The sequence below is a fragment of the Carettochelys insculpta genome, chromosome 4 (genome assembly GCF_033958435.1).
Source record: "Carettochelys insculpta isolate YL-2023 chromosome 4, ASM3395843v1, whole genome shotgun sequence".
In the NCBI taxonomy this organism is placed as follows: domain Eukaryota; kingdom Metazoa; phylum Chordata; order Testudines; family Carettochelyidae; genus Carettochelys; species Carettochelys insculpta.
In genome coordinates this window covers 22,628,983-22,649,500 of record NC_134140.1, presented here as the reverse complement: position 1 = coordinate 22,649,500, position 20,518 = coordinate 22,628,983, and the positions used below count along the sequence as shown (strand labels likewise).

At 46.7% G+C, this 20,518-nt stretch overlaps 1 protein-coding gene across 8 annotated transcripts in view; it reads right to left on the bottom strand.

Annotated features, from left to right (window-relative positions):
• The window catches only part of ABLIM2 (actin binding LIM protein family member 2), a 229,230-nt gene that overhangs the window by 80,124 nt on the left and 128,588 nt on the right, over positions 1-20,518 (bottom strand). For all 8 annotated transcript variants that reach the window (XM_074992431.1, XM_074992430.1, XM_074992429.1 and 5 more), the window contains 2 exons: positions 6,635-6,722; positions 2,797-2,855 (listed from right to left, as the gene is read on the bottom strand). In XM_074992431.1, the coding sequence (XP_074848532.1) occupies positions 2,797-2,855; positions 6,635-6,722 (147 nt within the window). The remainder of the gene's footprint in view (positions 1-2,796; positions 2,856-6,634; positions 6,723-20,518) is intronic.

The window sequence follows — 20,518 nt, the reverse complement described above, 5'->3', positions numbered from 1 at the left end:
GCCTCAGGAAGACAGAAGTTAAGAAAGAAGTTATGCCTCAGGCTGTTTGGAAACAACTCAGCATTCCAGTGATCACTGCTGCTGGTACAGTCCCTAAGGCTGTTGATAAGTTCTGCTACCTTGGAAGTGTACTGTCCTCTAGCAGAAACATGGATCATGGCATATCTGCTTGATTAGCCAAAGTCAGCGTTGCCTTTTGAAAACTGACCAAATGCCTATGGAATGACCATGGTAAGAAACACCAGACCAAAGTAGCCATTTATCTGGCAGCTGTCCTGAATATCATGCTGTACGGCTCACAGTCATGGACAATATACTGCTGCCATGTTTTGAAACTCGATCAGTTCCGTATGTGCTGTTTGAGGACAACTGCCCAAGTGAATTGGTGGGACAAAATTCCTAAGCTATATGGTGTCATGGGCATGGAAGCAATGCTTATGAACAAACAGTTTCATTGGATTATTCATGTTATGAGGATGGACGATACATGGACACTAAAAATGGTCATCTATGGGCAGCTTACTCATGGAGAGCTCTCTATGGCCGTGTCTACACTAGCCCCAAACTTCAAAATGGCCATTTCGAAGTTTACTAATGAAGCGCTGAAATACATATTCAGCGCCTCATTAGCATGCAGGTGGCCGCGGCACTTCGAAATTGACGCGGCTCGCCACTGCGCAGCTCGTTCAGACGGGGCTTCTTTTCGAAAGGACCCTGCCTACTTCGAAGTCCCCTTATTCCTGTGAGCAGATTCCTATGAGCAGATAGGAATAAGGGGACTTCGAAGTAGGCGGGGTCCTTTCGAAAAGGAGCCCTGTCTGAAAGAGCTGCGCGGTGGTGAGCTGCGTCAATTTTGAAGTGCCGTGGCCGCCTGCACGCTAATGAGGCACTGAATATGTATTTCAGCGCTTCATTAGTAAACTTTGAAATGGCCATTTGTATGGCCATTTCGAAGTTTGGGGCTAGTGTAGACATAGCCTATAAGTGCTATAAAGACATCTTAAAGGCCAATGTGAGGTATGTGGCATATCTCACAGTGATCTGGTAACTCTAGTTCAGGACAGATTGTCCTGGTGTCAAACCACTGTTCATGCTCTTAATTGCTTTGAGAGTCAGTGTATCCAGGCATTACAGGAAAAGTGTAGGATCCAAAAAGAATGTACAATGCCCGCAGTTGGCGTTTTTTTTTATGTGACATCTGTAATCCGCTCTGCCAATCAAAAATTTGTTTAGTTGCTCACCAATGGCACCATAAAAGATGAGATCTGTCAGCTGACGGCTAAGTCCAAGAAGAAGATACTTCTTATTCAGGCAAAACTCCCATGGATTGTTGTAAGGTTCACACACAAAGGACCTCTTTTCACACTGCTCATGATTGGAAGAAATCATGAGCAATTAAGAAATATGTGACTAATGTGTCAGTCTTTAAACACTGTCCCATGAGGATGTTTTCTTTGCCATAGAGAGAAGTTCAGCTAGTACATGGCCAGCACAAGTGTCCACTGACCTTCTTTCAAAGACAAAAAAGTAGTTAACGATATAGGAACATATGACTGGAAAGATATGTTGGGTAAGCCAGTCCAGTTTCCAGCTATCACTCGTAGGCACCCCATAATGTAATCCCATTCCTATATTTATCAAGTTTTTAGTCCCGCAACTTCTATCAGTCGAAAGTAAAATGCTATGTAAGTCTGACACCATCAGATATAATGTTAAACTGAATCAACAGCACGTATACCAAAAAAAATACTCAGTTGTCAAAAAAGGTAATTAGGAAATATTTTTCTTTTGTTTTGTATCCTGCAATACTATTTGCTGTTGACTGAAATTTACGAGGCAAAAGGTTAATTGGATAATTTATGTTTTAAACCCTCACTTGAGTTCAGAGCCCTCCAAAAGTAATGGAACAGAGCAATCACTCATCCCTCCTAAATGCACAGACATAATACGTGTGGCTGTGATCTTCCACAATGAAGCTCAAATAACATTTTTTAAAGCATTCCTTCAGTCAGAATGTAATTGCTGACACACCAGATACGTAAGCTTTCTCTTTTCATAGTTGCTGCCCTGAATTCTCTCCTGTCCTGTCCCCCACATTTGAAGTATAACTCTTCTCAAGCCTAATCAAAGCTCTTTCAAAGTCCACCACTTGATGCAAACCGTCCAAAGAATCCCACATTTGGCCATGATACTTTAAGCAAGTCTGTGGGGTCTCAATCCCACTTCTTGAGATAGACCAGGTTCCTAATTATTGACTAATTTTCCATCTCCTGGAGTCACCTCATCCATCAACTGCCCTTGTAATTATTAGGATAATACACAGAATTCCTTCTTCTTTCCACTACACACAGACAGATCACCCCCTTTCCACTATGCGAACCATCTTATTTAGTATTTATTTACTATCTGAGGTTAAATGAGGTTGAGTCAGTGTGGCAGCTCTAAAAAGAGGGAAAAAAAGCACAGAAGGTGCTAGAAAGAGATATTTATATAAAGAAAATATACCATGATTCCAATGATCCTGTATTTATATCCATCTAAAAAGGGAAACCACCAGTGGACTAATCTTTTGTCACATCCCAATCAACTGAAAGTAAGTTTATTCATATACTACGGGCTAAACATTCCCTTGAAGGACAGCTAAATTTTATTGAAGGAGAGCTTTCTAGCTAAAGTACAGACTACAAATTCTTAACTGTACCATCTGTGTTGTCACTTAAAGTTACTGTGGTTAACAACCTCAGTGGCCAACAGAACAGTAAGACAGCATAATAAATTAAAATGGGATTAAAATACCTTGCCTTTTTCTTCAGTCTTGGCTGCCTGTCTACAGGCTGGATGCCAAATGGAAGTACCTGAAAATAAAAGCCAGCACTCCGGTGAATTCTGTCCTGCAAAATGCAGTTTCAGTATGAAGGGCAGAGCACTGAGCTACAATAATCATACAAACTGGGGTGAAATTCTGGGGCTGCAGTGGGCAGGGATTCTGCCTAAGGGTCCCACTGGGCTGTTGGTTGGTGTCTGCCTAGGTTAGTGCCTCCTGGCCAGAGCCAGCATCTGGCACCCCACCTCCTCCTACACCTCAACTCCCTCCGCCAGGTCACCACACCCCCTCCACTGCCCCTCCCCTTGTCACAACTCCCTCCCAGACCCTGCACCACACCCTACACCCCTCCTTAAGACCAGAATCCTCTCCTACGTGCCCTGAACCTGCACCCCAATCCTACAGCCCATGTCAAAAGCCAAACGCTCTGCACCCTTCCCCCAGGTCTGAATCCTCTCCCCTCCTGGACACTCCATCCCAATCCCCTGCCCCAGGTCACAACCCCCTCCTTCACCCAAACTCCCTCTCTGACCCCACATCCTCTCCTCCATCCCAGTCTTCACCCTGAGCTCTCTTCTATACAACACCTCTATCCCAGACCCCGCAATCCCTCCATAGACAAATGCAGACCTTGATCACTTACTAAAATCTTGGGAGAAGCCCCCCCCAACAAAATTATTGCCCACCCCATATAGGTGTTGATACTCAGACCTCAGTTGTTCAGGAGCAAAATTATCAATAAACACTACGCAAAAGAACCACAGTAATGTGAAGAGTTTCATTTACACAGTACTACTCATATTTAAACAGTATGGCTACTTCTTCCCTAGAAGCATCTGTCAACAGCAGTTACTGCAGAAGAGATGTTCCGATGAAACTTTTGCCAACAGATCACATCTACTCATAAAAGCAATCAATCTTTTGATCCCCTCTGTCAACAGAAGTGTCCCCTGGAGCATTTACATGGTTTTTTGTCGACAGTTTCTGTTGACAAAATGCATTTTGTGTGTAGATGCTCCACAAGTTTAGACAACAAAACCCTAGTTTTGTCGACAAAACTCTCTAGTGTAGACATATCCTATGAAGGGGAAATATTTAGCTTCCATAAATAATATTAATCTCACAGCAGATAAGTTAACAATTTAGCACAAATTGATAACATAGATTGTTTAATAAAAGAGTAATATATCCTGATTGGTTAATAATAAAATCATGCAGTGGTTTAATATCACATGCTGCAAACTGCTGCAGGAGAAAGCCACACGAGGCTTGCAAAATGAAGTCTAAGTACAACTGGTACAAGGCAAAGAGAACAGGAAACAAATATAAACCAAGCCTAGAAACAAAATACATTAAAACCAGAATATTTCTGTACAGTAGACATTAGAAAAAAGAACACAAAGTTGTCTTATTTTGGAACATGTTAACAATCTTCAATGAAGAGAATAGTTCTTTCTTGAGAATTTAACTTGAAAAACAACGTTCATGTAATTAACACAAGATGCTAGATTGTCATGGTCTTTTTCTTTTGGCTAATGAGGTGTGTATTTGTTTCTCTGAGCAATAACTAAACTAGTGATATAACTGCTATAGCAAGCACATTACAAAACAGAAAAATGGGAAAGTTTGATCTACAGAGAAAAGGAGAATAGATCATTTGAACTAGTGCAATTTGCCTATATATATAGATATATATCATCTATATATAAGCAAAAAGGTGCAAGTGTTTCAATTAAATGTCAAGATGAGTCAGCTTCCTTAAGGAAAAAGACAGCAGGCAAAATTCAGTAAGTCAAAGAAGAAGATTATGATGTGGTGCTGAGTTACTTATGAAGAAGCCTATGTTTTAGAAACATTAGCACAGTAATAGTAATAAAAAAGTATAGAGTCCAAGTCAATGATGCTTCCAAAGACAGGAGAAGCCTGTGCCCCTATGTACCATATTTGGTCTGCAATATTTCACCTGAATTTGGCTATGTTAAATTAATAATTTGGGAACAGAACATCAGGATTTGATATTCTAGAGAGGGCATTCCAAATATGAATAGGCAACAAGCTTTTACAACCATGTGACTTTCACAGAACTGGGCAGGACAACTACTGAAGCACTGTTGAGAAAGTATTTTCTGTGGTACTGCAAGTTAAGGAAATGGAGCTGGGAAAAGTGTTCAGTGTTACTTTGCAAATAGCGTTTTCAAGAGGGAGGGTTTTGTATCTGAAAAAAATTAAATAAGATAGAAAATTTACATTCAACAAACAGAAAGGAGCCGTGTCTACACGTGCACGCTACTTCGAAGTAGCGGCACTAACTTCGAAATAGTGCCCGTCGCGGCTACACGCGTCGGGCGCTATTTCGAAGTTAACTTCGACGTTAGGCGGAGAGACGTCGAAGTCGCTAACCTCATGAGGGGATAGGAATAGCGCCCTACTTCGACGTTCAACGTCGAAGTAGGGACCGTGTAGTCGTTGCGCGTCCCGCAACTTCGAAATAGCGGGGTCCGCCATGGCGACCATCAGCTGAGGGGTTGAGAGACGCTCTCTCTCCAGCCCCTGCGGGGCTCTATGGTCACCGTGTGCACCAGCCCATAGCCCAGGGCTTCTGGCTGCTGCTGCGGCAGCTGGGGATCCATGCTGCAGGCACAGGGTCTGCAACCAGTTGTCAGCTCTGTGTATTTTGTGTTGTTTAGTGCAACTGTGTCTGGGAGGGGCCCTTTAAGGGAGCGGCTTGCTGTTGAGTCTGCCCTGTGACCCTGTCTGCAGCTGTGCCTGGCACCCTTATTTCGATGTGTGCTACTTTGGCGTGTAGACGTTCCCTCGCAGCACCTATTTCGATGTGGTGCCGCGCAACGTCGAAGTTGAACATCGACATTGCCAGCCCTGGAGGACGTGTAGACATTACTCATCGAAATAGCCTATTTCGATGTAGACTTCACGTGTAGACGTAGCCAGGGAGAGACAAAGAGAAAATTAACCCAGAAACTTAAGAGTCAAAACCAAAATAAAATCTGAAAAGTCAAAACTTAAGTTAGTTTGTTCAGAATACAGAGATAAAGTGTATACAAACAACTAGCCTGAATATAGCAAAAACTGCACAAAACAAAAGGGGTGCAAAAACAAGACTGTGGATCTGAACATCCTTGAACATTTGGCGTGTTTCAACCTGAACTCAGAAGAAAAATTAGAAAACATCCATCTTGTAATATAATGGCTGAAACTGAAACTTTGGATCCAGACACAGCTGAGTGTTTGAAATCTAAATTCAAATTCTGTGGCTTAGGAACATCTCCCAGAATGGTTTTAGCAATGATTTGCTATGGGATTTCACATATTCCTCCTGCTGCTGAGCAAATTGGGTTGCCATTAACAAAGGACATACAACATTCCCTGACCCCAGCAGTGACTAAACCCATGGATCACATTGAATGAAGTATCGTACTTAATGAAGTATCGTACTTTTATCTATATTAATGTTACACTAGAATAATGGCATTTGTGATTTTAAATAATGTAACAGCAAATCTTATGTTGGTAGAGTCTAATTTTCTGTTTGAAGAATGAACACGAAGAATGAATCAAGTGTCCTACTGGTACTTGCAGGTAACAGTACACAGCTAAGTAAAATCACTATTCTTTGGTTAGTACCTCAACTTGTTCCCTCATCCCATTTCGTTTCTCTTTCTGTTTTGCCATGAAAATGTACAATCAGAGAGGCTGTGCCCAGATGTGTATGCTGGAGGCTCTTATAAATGCAGACATTGTTTTAATAAATACATTAAGGACGCATACTAATAATATCTTTTCTTTGTTTACCTTGTAGATACATTTCTTCTCCTTCTGCAAACATCTGACTGCATCTGACACATCGTGCACAAGCTGGGTGATAATGTTTTTCCCCGGCCTGTTAGGGAAAAAAAAATGGTAATTATGGACAATGCTAATTCTAGACAGCACTGCAGCTTATTCATTGATTACACCTATGGCTATCATATTAAGTTCTTGAGGAAAAGGTTTTATTACTTGTTATTTTCTGTCAAACTGTTGAGTGCAATTTTAATTAGGTAAATTACTTAGTAGTAATCAGTTAAATCAAGTTATTCAAATCTCAGTGCTGATTTTAGTTACAGAAAATGGACCTTTAAAATGAAATACGGTTTTGATAGTAGGTTTGATCTCATCCCATTTAAGCAAACGCAAAAATTTCCATTGATTGGAATGAGAGCAGGACTGGTCCCAAAATTTACTCAGCGCCATGAAATTAATAACTAATCAAGCTTCCCATTACCTTGTGCCCTCACCTTACTCTAACATACTCTAAATTCCTGATACAGGTAAGTGATACAGTTTCATGTTGGCTACTGAGAAAGAAACTGAAATCCTAGTCCTCCAAAATAGTGTCTTTAAGGTTGTCGACTTTCTACTCATACTAAACCAAACACCTGTGCCACACTTCTCTGAGGACCCATTCCTGCTCTCTCCCTTCTTTAAGGCCCTGCCCCCCTCACTCCATTCCCCCTTCCTCTGTCACTTGGTCACCCCACCCTCACTCACTCATTTTCACTGGGCTGGCTCAGGGGGAATGGGGTGCCACAGGGGTTGAGGGCTCTGCCGTGGGGGCAGAAAGGGGGACTCTGGGCTGAGGCACTGGGCTGGGATGTGAGAAGGGGTGAGAGCTCTGGCTGAGAGTGTGGGATCTGGGGCAGGGCAAGGGATGAAGGTTTTAGGATGCAAGAGTGGGCTCTGGGCTGGAGCAGGGTGTTCAAGTGTGGGAGTGGGGTACAAGCTCTGGGCGTGGGATGCACATTCCAGAATAGGGCCAAAAATGAGAGATTCAGTTCCAAGAAGGGGCTCCAGTCTGGGGACAGGGGTTAGAATGCAAAGGGTTGTGAGAGCTCTGGCTGGGAGCGCAGACTGGAGTGAGGGGTTTAGGGTGCAGAAGAGTATATCAAAGGATTTGGAGGGCAGGAAGGGGATCTGGCTAGGGCAGGGTGTTGGAGCACCCACACAAAGGGCCAATTAGACAGGCAGAACAAGAAGGTCTCAATGTGTGAATGAGACAATAGTGTAAGGAGGAGGGATTTAGGTTCATTAAAAATTAGGGAATCTTTTGAGAAAGGAGGAGCCTTTATGACAGGGCCAGGCTTCACTTAAACCAAAATGGAACGAGAGTGCTGGCATGTAAAATTATTAAGATAGTAGACGACTTTTTAAACTAAGCACTCAGAAGTAGTTAACAGGAGCACAGGAGCACACGAGTTGGACTGAGATAGTCTTTGGGGGATGATTTTTTAAAAGAGGATACTCTATATCCTAGCAAAGAGCAGAGGCTAGAAGTTGGCAAGGTACAGGCAGGAAACAGAGAAACAAACAAAGAGTCCGATTGAAACACATAATATGAAAGCAGACAATGTAATATTGAAATATTTTGTAAATGCTTGTACCCAAATGATAGAAGTCCAAATACAAGATGTGTGAACTTGAGTGCCTCATATTAAATGAGAATATGGACATAAAAGAAAGTTGGTGGTCCAGTGGTAATCAATGAGACATGCTAGAAAACCTCTCTTGGCAGTCACTCGACAACAAATAGGACATCTTCATGTCACTCTCCTATTTGTGCATCTGCTGATGGCTGATCAGCCTGATTCAGGAGCAACGTATCTTATCACAGAAAGGGCAGGTGTTGGTAGCTGTTGAAGAGGCGTGGGGCAGTTTTTGATGCCCTTTTCTTCTTCTCCACCTCTCCTTGTCTGCACTGCAGCAGGACCTCTTGAATTATGCCACCCAGTCATAGACTACCATTCTCCACAGGGGAGGGTCTTGGGCAAGGTTCCCCCAAGTGTCGATACAGATGCTTCACTTTTTCCATGTGTGCCTTCAGCATTTCCTTATATTGCTTCTGCTGACCCTCAACAATCCTCTGTCCGTCCTCCAACTCAGAAAACAGAATCAGTTTGGGAAGGAGCTGATCAGACCCCCGAACCATGTGATGAATACTGATGAATAATGGCTTCAATGCTGGTCATGTTTGACTCTTCCAGGTTGCTAGTGTTGTCCATTGGTGCTCAATATTGTGTCAGCCATGTTGTTGCGAAGCAGCTTCAAGACGCTAATGAATTTTTTGCAGGCAGCTGATCTTTGAGAGGATGGCCCATGTGGCACTACTACTGACTGAGTTAAATGCTTTGGTTAGGTTGATGAAGCTCACGTATAAGGCTTAATTTTGTTCTTGGCATTTTTCTTGCAGCTGCTGAGTGCTGAAGACCATGTCCACTGTTCCTCAGAATCGTCCAAAGCCACACTAAGATTCTGGGAGAATGGCCGGAGTTGGTGTGCAAGGATTTGCGCTAAGATTTTCCCTGCCATTGCCAGGAAGGCGATGCCACGATAGTTTCCATAGTCCAATTTGTCACCCTTCATGAGACTGATAATCAGTGTACCTCTGAAATCTTGCAACATCTGCTCCCTATCCCAGATCTTGGGAATCAGAAGGTGGAGTTTTTTGTGGAGCTCTGGCCTGCCTTCTTTGAAGACTTCGGTGGGGATTCCATCTAGTTCAGTTGCCTTGTTGCACTTCATCGCTTTGATGGTAGCTTGGACCTCACTCAGCGTAGGAAGTATTGCAAGATCATCGCTAGGCAGTTGCTGAGGGATTTGGTCAAGGGATTCGAGGATCGCAGTGGAGGGGCAGTTCAAGAGCTCATTATAGCTCTCCCTCCAGTGAGAAGTAATGGCTTCACTGTCTTTCAAGAGTTGGGTACCATCCTTTGATCTCAGGGGACTGATTCCATGGGTTCTCAGTCCATAAACAGCTTTGGTAGTGCTGAAGAAAAATCCTGTATTGATGTCTGTGAGATGTCGGAGTTCTCACACCTTCTCAGTCCATCACCAGCTTTACGTTAGACTTCTGCCTTGGCATGAGCTTCTCTCTTTGTTGTGGAGTTGATGCCACTTCGCTAGGCCCTGAAAGTTTTCCTTTTTGCCTCAATCAGGTTTAATTTCTATATCAATCTAATCAAACCAGTTCTGATGCTTCCTGGGTGAGTAGCCAATGGTTTCTCCACAAGCTCCAATGGTGACATTTTTCAATTGACACCAGTGTTCTTCCACATCTTCAAGTGATTATGGTCATTAGCTTCCTTGGAACACCATCTGGAAATCACTTCATCTGATGGGGTCCTTCAAACCTTCTACACTGACCTTTCATCGAATCTGTTTCCTCTGACTTCTCCATTTGGTGACAATCCTAATCACCATTGTGGATCATATAAGGTGGTGAGCAGTCCACCAGCCATCAGCGCTAGGCACTGCAAGTGTGAGAAGGACATCATGCCGATCCAGAGCATGGACGATGACATAGTCTATTAGGTGCCACTGCTTTGACAGAGGATATTGCCATGATGTCTTAAATTTCATTTTCTGGTGGAAGAGAGTGTTTGTGATGATGAGCTTATGTTCCAAAAATTTTGTAACAAGGAGCACTCCATTGGAGCTGCTGTTGCCAATTCCTTCTTTCCCAAAGGTAGTCTGCCTGAGGTCCGTGTTTCTTCTGACCCTGGCATTATAATCCCCCAAGAAAATAATCTTGTCTTCTTTGGGGATGTTTTTCAGGACTGTGTCCAACCGGGTGTAGAACTTCTCCTTCACGTTATTTTTAGCATCTAGAGTTAGCGCATAAGCACTGATGACAGCTGCCTGTTGGTTTTCGGCAAGCTTTAAGCAGAGAGTCACGAGACACTCATTGATGCTGACAGGGACTTCACATAGGATCTCTGTCAGTTCATTTTTGATGGCAAGCTTTAGTGCATGAATTTGTTTTTCTTCCTTTGGGGTTCCTTTACAGAAAAAGGTGTACCCTCCACGTTCTTCTCTTAGCTGTCATTCTTTTGGTCTACACATTTCATCCAGGGCAGCTATATCAATGCTGAATCATCACAGCTTGGGTCACTCACTGTCTGGGTTTTCCATTAGAGTCCGAATATTCCATGTTCCAAAGCTTACTATTCGATTTCGACCACATGGAGGTGAACCCACTGGACGTGGTTATCCAGTCAGGGAGGTTGAGGTGGGCTATGTTTAGGGCACTTTTTGTAACCCCCTCCCCACGTGGGTAAGCAAAGCAGATCCTAAATAGGTCTCCTCAGTTGTGGATGCAGCAGCCAGATGGTTCTACCACCTCAGACCTCAAAATGGAATGACTGATACATACATCCACCACCAATGTGCTGGTCCATGATTAAAAGCTTCCAGATTTCACAGTCCTGCTCCCGTTGCCATTCACCAGTTGCCGTAGGATTTAAGTTTGGGAAAGTAGTATGTGGAGGAAGATGCCTGTGCGTGACTTCTTTTAACATGGGTGGACTACTGCATTGCAGCCACCACACAGTTCTTGATGGATAGAGGGCTCAGGTCCAGTGGCATGGGATCCATGACAGCTGGGAGTCTCCTGTCTGCTGCAGCCTTCATCTGCCTTCACAGCCATTGTACCATTACCCTTGCTATCCTTCACCTGTTCTGCCATTGAGAACCTTTAGGCTCATTCTTCATCTGGACCCTCCCCCTTGACCTTGCCACCATGAGTGACTCTGCTGGTGTACGAGACTCCCTATGGCATCATTCTCGGGTTCACTGGAACACACAAGCACACTCACCACAACAAGGTGATAATCCAGAGCATGAGACAAAATATACAAGACTGACACAGTAGGTCATGCTAGTAGGGGAGTGGAATTATATGAGGAACACAGAAAAGGAAAACAGAAAGTAGCATAAACTCTGGCAAGTCAAGTGTAAAAGTATAACTAAGCAGGTGGAGAAAATCTAGCAAGAAGATACAAAAATTAGTAGCAATTTTTAAAGTCCATCAGAAGCAGGAAGTCTGCCAGTCAGTGGGAGCACTAGATGCTTGAGGAGCACTCAGAGACGACAGGCTTTTTGCAAAAAAGCTAAATGAATTCTTCTGACTTGTCTTCATGGAAGAAGATATGGGAGAGATCCCTATATCCGAACCAGGCTTCTTGGGAGACAAATCTGAGGAACTGTCCCAGGCTGTGTCTACACTATGAGATTTGATGTCAGTAGAGGTGGCTGTATACAATGGATTGTGTAATGTGCCCTGGATGGAAGCTGGAGGCATGTAGGTAAGCATAGTAGTCTGCGGGTTTCTGGTACAGGATGGCATTTATGTGACCATCACTTACTTGCACAGTAGTGTCCAGGAAGTGGATATCTTGTGTGGACTGTTCCAGCCTGAGGTTGATGGTGGGGTGGAAACTGCTGAAATCACGGTGGAACTTTTCAAGAGCCTCTTTCCCATGGGTCCAGATGATGATGATGTCATCAATGTAGCACAAGTAGAGGAGGGGAGCTAGGGGACAAGAGCTGAGGAAGCGGTGTTCCAGGTCAGCCATACAAATGTTGGCATATTGTGGGGACAGGTGGATGCCCACAGCAGTGCCACTACACAATCCATTGTATATAGCCAGGCACTAAGGTACGACTGCAGTTGCTCCAATCCCTCAGACAGACACAAACATCTACAAGACCTTTACCAAGCTTTCCTGAAACTACAATACCCACCTAAGGAAGTGAAGAAACAGACTGACGGAGCCAGATGTGTACCCAGAAGCCACCTGCTACAAGACAGGCCTATCAAGGAAAACAAAGAGAACGTCACTAGCCATCACTACAGCCCACAGCTAAAGCCTCTCCAGTGCATCATCAGTGATCTACAACCCACCCTGGACAATGATCCTTCACTCTTACAGACCCTGGGAGGCAGGCCTGTCCTCACCTTCAGACAGCCTGCCAACTTTCAACAAATTCTCATCAGCAACTATAGACCACAACACAATAACTCTAAACCTGGAACCAATCCCTGCAACAAACCTTACTGCCAACTCTGCCCAGATATGTACACCAGCAATATCGTCACAGGACCTAACATCAACCACATCCTCAGGGGCTCTTTCGCCTGTATGTCTACTAATAAAATATATGCCATCATGTGCCAGCAATGCCCCACTGCAATTTACATTGGCCAACCGGACAGTCTCTATGTAAAAGAATAAATGGACATAAATCAGACATCCGGAATGGTAACATACAAAAACCTGTTGGAGAACACTTCAATCTCCCTGGACACTCAATAACAGATTTAAAAGTAGCAGTCCTACAATAAAAAACATTTCAAAAATTAAATGCAAAGAGAAATTTCAGACCTGCAATTCATTTGCAAATTTGACTCCATCAACCAAGGATTGAACAGAGACTGGGAGTGGTTGGTCCATTACAAAAGCAGTTTCTGCACTCTTGATGTTCACACCTCCACATTAGCAACTGATAATGGGCCACATCCTCCCTGACGGAACTGACTTGATTCCTCCTCTCAATGTTCACAACTCCACACTAACTGCTGATAATGGGCCACATCCTCCGTGACTCAACAGAACTTGTCAACTTTGGCCCGCCCCTCGACTGAGACTCCCTCTTTAAACCCTACTCTGAAACACCCCCTCTCATGCATCTCACAAAGTGGGTCTTTGCCCACGAAAGCTTATGCTCCAAAATATCTGTTAGTCTATAAGGTGCCACAGGACTTCTTGTTGTTTTTAAGGTCTATCAATGGCTGTTAGTCAAGATGGTCAAGGATGCAAACTCATGCTCTGAGTGTCTCTAGACTTCTGACTGCCAGAAGCTGGCACTGAACAACGGGTGATGGATCACTCAGGCTATGTCTACACTAGGACACAACGTCAAAGTAGCCTATTTCGAAGTAAGAACTTTGAAATAGGCTACTTTGACGATTATCGTCTACACTTCCTCCAGGGCTGGCAAATGTCAATGTTCAACATCGAAACAGCGCCGGGGAACATCAAAAAGAGCCGCCCCGGAGGGAAACGCAGAGCGTCCACACACACAAGCCCCCTATTTCGAAATAAGGGGCCAGGAAAGCCCACGAACCAGGTCACAGAGCACACTAGCCCTTCCCGGGCAGCTGCAAGCTGCTCCCTTAAAGGGCCCTTCCCAGACGCACTCAGCCTGCACTGCACAAGCAGCCCTGCATTGGTGAGACAAGCCTCGCAGACCTTGAGCCTGCACACATGGACCTCCAGCAGCAGCTGGAAGCCCTACAAGCTGTCTCCCGTGGAGCAGGCGCCCTTCTAGATGCTGCCTGGGCAGCCGCCCAGCAGCTTCTGGAATGGGAGCCCTCCCCAGGAGCACCAGGAGACGCCCCCGACCGTCGGGTCCTCCTCACCCTCCCCCGCCGGGTGCCCTGCCGACTCTGGAGCTAGCCCTTCAGCACCAAGTGGTGGGAGCACCTGGTTATGGGGGAATGGAATGATGACCAGTGGCTGTGGAACTTCCGCATGAGCTGGCAGACCCTCATGGAGCTCTGCCAGTGGCTCACCCCCACACTCAGGCACCAGGACACCCGCATGCAGCGCGCCCTCCCCGTTGAGAAGAGGTTCGCAATAGCTGTCTGGAAGCTGGCCACTCCAGACAGCTACCGCTCCGTTGGACAGCAGTTTGGAGTGGGAAAGGCCACAGTCGGGGCTGTCCTCATGGAGGTAAGGAGGCCTGGGGCTGAACTCCCTGCTGGGGAGGGGGGCCTGGGTGAGGGGGGCCTGGGTGAGGGGGTCACACTCTGCAAACCCTCACAGGCACCCGTGTTCCCTCCCCACAGGTGGTGCGTGCACTCAATGCCCTGCAGCTGAAGAGGGTCGTCCAAGTTGGGCACCTGGACATGGCCGTCGAGGGATTTGCCACCATGGGATTCCCCAGCTGCTTCGGAGCCCTTGATGGGACCCACATCCCCATCTGTGCCCCAGATCACAGTGGCGGCCGCTATGTCAACAGGAAGGGCTACCACTCTGTGGTCCTGCAGGCCATGGTCGACAGCTGTGGCCTTTTCTAGGACATCTACGTGGGCTGGCCCGGCTCTACCCACGACGCCTGTGTTTTCCAGAATTCGGGACTACACCGCCAACTGCAAGCGGGGACCTACATCCCCCAGAGGGAGATCCCTCTGGGGGATACCACCACCGTACCCCTCTGCCTTGTGGCAGATGCGGCATACCCCCTCCAGCCCTGGCTTATGCGGCCCTATACAGGCCACCTCTCTGACAGCCAGGAGCGCTACAACGCCTGCCTCAACCATGCCCAACAAGTGGTCAAGCGAGCCTTTGGGCGCCTGAAAGGCTGCTGGTGTTGCCTCCTGGCATGCCTAGATCTGGGCCTCCCAAACATCCCCCAGGTTGTGGGGGCCTGCTGCACACTCCACAACCTGGTGGAAAGCAAGGGGGAGGCCTTCATGCAGGGCTGGGCATAGGAGGCCACAACAGCCTACCCCCAGCCAGCCACCGCCCTGAGCTGCCAGGCCCACCAGGGTGGGGTCCGGGTCCAGGAGGCCCTAAGGGAGTACTTTCACCAGGGGGCCCAGTGAGCGACCCCCCCCAGCCATCTCTGCACCCCACCCCAGCACCCGCACCTCACCCTCACCAAAAGCACACAGGACACAGGTTTTGGGAAAAATAAAACTGTCATTATTTACAAGAAAAACAAAAACGTCACCTCTTTTTGGCAAATTAATAATAATATTAGCAAAACGAACAGATTAATGAAAATAATAACTATGTACAAGTGGGGACATCTCTACAAACTATAAGGGGGGGGTCAACTATAAATAACTATATACAAGGGTAGGGACAACTATTTACAGGGGGAGATGTGGGCAGGCCACCCATCGGCCCATCATTCTGGGGCAGGGGTGGAAGGGCATGACCCCCGCTGCGTCCAGCTGGCCTGTCCCCCTCTCAGCAGAGGTCCCCGGCGAGGCTGGCTGGGGGCTGGGAGCATGGGGAGTTATGGCTGAGGTGGGTCCATGGCCCCGGGTGGTTCCTGCTCTGAGGAGCTGGTGGGTGGGGCAGCAGGTGGGATGACAGCGGGCGGGACATCAGCGGGGAGGGCAGGATGGAGGACATCGGGGGGAGGCAGATGGGCCACCAGCTCCTCAAGGGTATCGGCCACCCAGTTAAAGGTGGCCATGAACTCGCGCCAGGCCTCCCGGTGCCAGGGGGCCTCCTGTTCCTCGAACTGGAGCCTCCGCTCCATGAGGTCCACCTGGCGTCGGAGGGCGGCAGCCACCTCCGGGTCGTAGGTGGTGGTGGTGCGGCGGTGTCGTCCACGGGAGTGGACCGGGACTGGGGCAGGTGGTGTCCCCGACAGCTGGTGCTCCGGTGGTCTGGGAGGGCTGTCGGGGATGACGGATGGTGCAGCTGCAGAAAAAGGGGGAAAGGGAGGCTGTGAGTATGCAGCCTTGACATGTGGCCCACTCCCCATCCCCCCTAAGGGCCTGTGTCCCCACCCCATCCATCCCCCATTGGTGCGTACAGTGATCCTGTGGGTGGCCCCCTCCAGTGGTCCTCCCCTCTCCCCTCCCACCGCGGGTGGGGCACAGCACTGTCCATGGGTGGAGGTGCTGCTGGGCACTGGTGGCTGTGGCACCGTCCCTGTGCTGTGGGTTGCCTGGGCCATGTCAGGCTGGGGTGTTGTGGGGGGCCCCCGGTCGAGTGGTGCCCCCGCCCCACGCTCAGGGGGTCCTGTGTCCTGTGGGGTACGTACCTGATGGTGCACTGCCAGGCTCTGGAGATGCCCATGAGGCAGACACCCGGCTGGAGCTGCAGGACGGCACGTCCAGCATCAGCTCCCCCTCCTCACTGGACCACTCCGTAGCTGGGGTGGAGGGTCCCGGCTGTAGGCGTGGGGGGCAGGGCTGGCCTCCGGTCCTGACCCTGTCTCTGAGGCCAGCTGGGGCTCACCGGCCATGGTGTCAAGGGTGGCTGGGGGGAGGAGGTGCCCCGGGGGCCCAGGATAGCTCTGAGCTCCCGGTAATAGGGGCAAGCGGCGGGGGCAGCCCCAGACCAGCTGGCCGAGTCCCGGGCCCGGGCGTAACCCTGCCGCAACTCCTTGACCTTGCTCCTGACATGGTCGGGAGTGCGGGCAGGGTGACCCCGGGCAGCCAGGCCCTCGGCCAGCCGGGTGAATGCCTCCGCGTTCCGCCGCTTGCTCCCCATGACATGCAGCACCTCCTCCTCCCCCCAGAGCCCCAGCAGGTCTCGGACCTCAGGGTCTGTCCAAGAGGGTCCCCGCTTCCTACCCCACTGGCTGGAGGCCTGGGAGCCCTGGGATGGCCCGGAGGGGGAGCTCTGGGGGCACTCGTGAGGTTGGCTGGCTGCCACGATGTCCCTCTGGCAGTGCAGGGACACCACGTGGCAGGGCTGCTGTGTGCACGCTGCCAGCTTCCTGCTATGGGGTTTCTGGGTCCCTGTGGCTTTAAGAGCCATTGAGTGCAGAGACCATAGAGCCCCGCAGGGGCTGGACAGAGCGTCTCAACCCCTCAGCTGATTGCCGCCATCGAGGACTCTGCTATTTCAAAGTAGCGGGATGCGGATCGCCTACACACACCCTACTTCGACGTTCAACATCGAAGTAGGGTGCTATTCCCATCTTCCGATGGGAATAGCGATTTTGACGTTTCACCACTTAACGTGGCTTTCAACGTCAAAATAGCACCCGGTGCGTGTAGACGCGACGGGTGCTATTTCGATGTTGTGCCGGCTACTTCGAAGTAGCCGGCTAGTGTAGACATAGCCTCAGTAATTACCCTTTTCTTTTCACTCTTTCTGAAACATTTTTCCTGGCCACTGTCACAGGACTGGATGCCAAGGAAGACATCCCATTGGTTTGACCCAGTAAAGCAATTCTTATGGTCTTATTTGCATAAAATCTTGTCTCCAGTTAAATCAAGAGCTAAAATCCCATTGATTTAATCAGGGTCAGATTTCACCCACGTTGACCAAACTACTACAGGTTAAACCTCTCTAAACAGCATGATTTTAGTGAGCCGGACAACCACTTATGCAAGTTTTCCATACTCCACCTGAAGTTAGTTTACAGCCACCAGTCCTAGCTCTCAGCGTTCAGTGCTGCTGTTTAGTTGTTGTTTACCCCTCAATGTCTTCTAAGAGCCCAGTAAGCAGTGGAAGTGGTGGTAATGTGCTAAATAAACAATATTGACATCCTGCGGTCCAGCAAATTTTCTCATTTGGCACCAGTCAGATCCTGAGGGCATAAGGCTAGAGAGGTTCAACCTGTACTATATAAAAAAAGGTGCTGCCATGGACCACATGTAACATTATGAATCAAATACAGCAGATGTGACTCTGGCGAAACACTACTTAAATGAAATAGGAGTTCAGAAGGAGTTTTGTCTTAATTAAGACTAAGTGCATAAATTGGCTCGACATGGAGTGTTTCATATACTGTCTCCTTGAAAAACTGTGGTTGGAAACTAACACAATTAGGTTATGTCTAGAGAGTTTTGTTGACAAAACACCAGTTTTCTCAACAAAATCCAGGAAGTGTCTGGATTTCCCAGGTGTTCTGTCGACAGTAAATTGACAGAATGCAGCACTTTTGCTGACAGTCTTATCCCACTCCCCACAAGGCACAATGCCTCTGTCAACAGAGACCTGTAAACACAAAGCCAGTCTGGACATTCCGGGGGGTCCTCTGTCAACAGACAGGGTTTCTGGAACACCTGGCTGCTGTACTTCTGGCTAGCCATATTGGTGAGAGAGCATCTGGGATGTCTAGCCACTTTCTGCTCATAGAGCAGATCACACTTGCGATCCACTTGGCAATTTGGCCATGATCTGTTGACAGAAGTTTTGATGGAAGATATCTTCTGACAAAGACTTCTGTCAACAAATCCCTGGAATGTAGACATAGCCTCAGTGTCTAGTATTGCTGCTGTTGAAGTGTTTCTACAACTCTAAGCTCCTTGGAAAGTGGTCTGCAAGTCTCTTTGTTCTATGCAGTAATGAACGATCCATCAGCAGTCAGACAATAATAATTAATCAATGCGTACAACGTCATGCTTTTAGAAATGTAACTGTGACCAGGTGGATAATCTTCCTGATTACTTATGACTGGCAAAAATCAATGGTATATACCACAAAACGTAATCCTGGTCTACTAGCTGTTCTCTCATTATTTAGTGCTGGTATCTGATGGGCTCAAGTTTAAACAGACTGTTTTTTACTTCATCAATATAGGATTTGTTTAACTCGTGAAAACCTACTGTCATACACATGTGTAACATCGGAATTAAGAAAGAAAACAATACAGTAACTGAATGCTTTGGAATCTGTCAGCGAATATAAGAGAATTATTTCAACAGGGATTAGGAAGATGATCCTGAAATGTTTGGGAGACTTGGGTGTATGCAAGAGAATTACTGCAACTCTGAAGTAGAATAACAACCCTTCAAATTTGTTTCCTGACACATAAATGACAATTTACACCTGATCCATTCTATGGCTTAAAGAGAACAATGCATAACAATCAGCTCTGCCGCCTCACAATACCTACAATGCATTGCTCACACTCAGCGATGTTGTCCCTTGCATGGATATGACCTGTCAAAAGAGAGAGCAAGTCTGAACACCCTCTGGTGAGTTTTGTCTTGTCGACTTCTGGGTGTCGACATAAGTTTTGTTGACAAACCTTGGTAGTGTAGTTAACTTGGCAGAGTAATTAGCTACCGAAGAGACATGAATGTCAATTTTGTCTTTTGATTTAATCTGTGTGGTACCACAATGTCTGATAATAGATATTTAGCTTTTTCAGTTCAGATATTATTTCTTTTATGTTACGTTTTTATAACAAAATCTTTTAGAAATGTGTATTTCCATAAATATAATAATAAATCACCCTGCGGAGGTCACTAAAACTACAATAAGAAGACCTTATACTTCCTTTTTAGCATTTTCTTCTTAAAAAATGCTCAGTGATATCTGTGGCCCTAGGGCCTGAGGACACCCAGAACACTTTGTATCAAGCCTTCTAATATTGCTTGTTTGTGTCCATAGGTATAAGCACAGATGGACACAAATAAAATCAGAAAAACCTAAAGATGGGATTTAAAGGCAAGAACTTTTTCCCCTTTTCCCTGCTGAGCAAAGCTGGACTACCATTTCCAGCAGAACTTGGACATTTTATCATCTTGAGACATTAGGAATATGTATTATCAGCCTGACTTGAAAAGATGGCCTCGCTATTTTTTTTCTTTTTGGTTGCACTGATGTGAGGGAGTCTAATGTGGCAAACAAATTCCAAACCATATGGATGTTTCTTCATTGCCGTTTGGAAGCTTAGTTTGTCAGACTGTATTTTATAAAATGGGCAACACTGTGACAACAAACCCACATGCAACGCCTAATTGACAATTTGTTGTTCTCATGAATCTCTTACTGTTTTTTATCTTGACTGAAAGAGCCCCTGTATTGCCCTAATCCAGAAAGCCGTACATGCAGGAATAAGTGATACTATGGCTGCATCTACACCTGGCCAAAATTTCGAAAGGGCTGTGCTAACGTCCAAATTGGAGAATACTTGCAAAAGTGCTAAATTTCGACAAGGGCCTCATGTAGATGTGCAATAGGCAGAGCTTCCTCAAAGCTAGTGAAAGGCTGTGGAATTTACCATGATGGGAACTACCACAAATCTCATCACCTTCTACTCCAAGTGCATGCAAGCAGAGCTAATTCAGAAAGACTCTTTCATCTTGCTCTTTTAATAGAGACACACAGCTAAGCATATATATTCTGACACTAGCAGGCCAGGTGTCAGATC